A 2,074-nucleotide genomic window follows, 5' to 3' on the forward strand; every position below is an offset into this window, starting at 1 on the left:
GATACGTAAAGAATACGAGCACGCCGTGAACGAAATAGCGAACAGTGATGCACCGGAAGCACCTGCCCCTCCGAGTACGAGCCCCATGTTCGGAAACGGGGAAGACGACGGCCGTGAACTGCATAGTGATGAGGACGAAAGCATCGTGCCGCGTTTCGATACGTCGGAATCGGATCTGTCGTGGGGGGAGTCCAGTGATCATGAAGAGGTACAAGACGAAACACGTGAAGCTACCCTACGTCCAGAAGATCCAGAACAGGATTTGGTGAACCAACTGGCCAATCTTTCTTTGAAACATAATTTGACGCACGCATGCATAAACGACATTGCGGCTCTGCTCAGGTCCCGTGGTCATAATGTTCCAAAAGATGCAAGGACCATTCTCGGGACAGAAAGGAAAGCTCCGGTGGATCAAAATGGGACATTTGTCCATTTTGGTCTAAAGACTGCTATCATGGAGTCTATCCAAGTTGGGCCTCCACCTGCTGAAGTCAAACTTCAAGTAAATATCGATGGACTGCCATTGTACAAGAGCTCCTCGACGAGTTTCTGGCCGATTTTGGGAATGGTCATGGGCTGTAGCATGAAGGAGCCATTTCTCATCAGCGTGTACTGTGGCACAGGAAAGCCGCCAGATTTGCAGGCGTTTTTGGGACCCTTCATCGAGGAAGTTCAGGATCTTACTAGAAGTGGATTGCATTATAAAGGACGACACATCAGTGTAAAGTTGAGTGCTATCATATGTGATGCTGTTGCACGTAGCTACCTAAAATGCATAAAAAGTCATAATGGCTATTATGGCTGTGAACGATGCACACAGAAGGGAGTTCACTGTGAAAACAGACTGCTCTTTCTGGACTTGGACTCTGCCCTTCACACGGACGCAAGTTTCCGTGAACAGCTTTGTTCACTCCACCACACCGGTGTGTCACCTTTTCTTGAGCTGGATATCGACATGATTGCAGTCTTTCCACTGGACTATATGCATCTGCTGTGCTTGGGGGTGATGAAAAGACTTATGCATATTTGGACAGGAAGAAAATACGGTAGAGCAAAGCTGACTACTGAACAGCAGTGCATTCTAAGTGAGAGGCTAAATTCCTACCGCAAGGATTTTCCTGCTTCGTTTCAAAGGAAGCCGAGAGGCATCGAAGAGCTTGACAGGTGGAAAGCCACAGAGTTTCGCACCTTTTTGTTGTACACGGGACCAGTGGCTTTAAAGCAGTTGTTGCCTGACAAGCTTTACCACCATTTTCTTCTCATCCATGTAGCAGCAAGGATACTAGCTGCACCTAATTTACACAGGGTGCACAACGAGTATGCGGACAAGCTGTTACGATACTTTGTTCAAGAAATGGGTGTACTTTATGGCACAACGCACCTTGTCTACAACGTTCATTCCCTCATTCATCTAGCAAGAGACTGTCTAAATCATGGCCCCCTTGATTCCTTCAGCGCTTTTTGCTTTGAATCGTTCTTAGGGAAGCTAAAAGGAAAGCTGCGAACAACAAGCTGTCCCTTGTCACAGCTGAGCCGACGAGTTTCAGAGGTGAAGCACACAACAGAATATGCTACTAGAACTAAAGTGGAAACTGTCAAACAAGGTTTTTCGTACATCCTGGAAGGCAACACTGTTGTGCGTGTCAGTGAGGTACTAGCATCACAGGTTCGTGTTACTGTATTCTCAAACAAGAGAGACTTTTTCACCTACCCCATGAAATCATCTACTATGAACATCTTTCGTGTTGAGAACCGAAGCACTAGCTGTGTACGGACCATGCAGCTGAGTGCCCTCATGAAGGGAAAGCCGTGTGTGCTTCTCAGTTACAAGTGTGAGCACGTTGCTCTACCCTTGCTGCACTAAATATAGAGTCTTTGCGTCTCCTCTACATTTCCTCCACCAATGAGAGCAAGACTTAATTAAAAACGTCCTTTTCTGTGCCAGACAACATTGCTGCACCGAGACAAGTGTTGCGTGTTCCAGAAAACCCTGAAATGTGATGCCTACATAGGAACAGCTTTCAATTAATAAATTTTGGTCACTGTTTGGTCACTCTTCAGTACACCTTCGCCC

General features: G+C 46.6%; 1 protein-coding gene across 1 annotated transcript; it reads left to right on the forward strand.

Moving 5' to 3' along the window:
* Positions 1–475: 475 nt before the first annotated feature.
* On the forward strand, positions 476–1,864 carry LOC135385384 (uncharacterized). The gene has a single exon (XM_064614672.1). It carries the CDS (start codon positions 566–568, stop codon positions 1,862–1,864), a length of 1,299 nt encoding a protein of 432 aa, XP_064470742.1. The 5' UTR covers positions 476–565.
* Positions 1,865–2,074: the final 210 nt, after the last annotated feature.

This window comes from Ornithodoros turicata, chromosome 1 (assembly GCF_037126465.1).
Source record: "Ornithodoros turicata isolate Travis chromosome 1, ASM3712646v1, whole genome shotgun sequence".
NCBI classification, from domain to species: Eukaryota; Metazoa; Arthropoda; class Arachnida; order Ixodida; family Argasidae; genus Ornithodoros; species Ornithodoros turicata.

Coding starts and splice junctions, on each gene's coding strand:
- LOC135385384 (XM_064614672.1), top strand. CDS start 566: ATGGTCATGGGCTGTAGCATGAAGGAGCCATTTCTCATCAGCGTGTAC.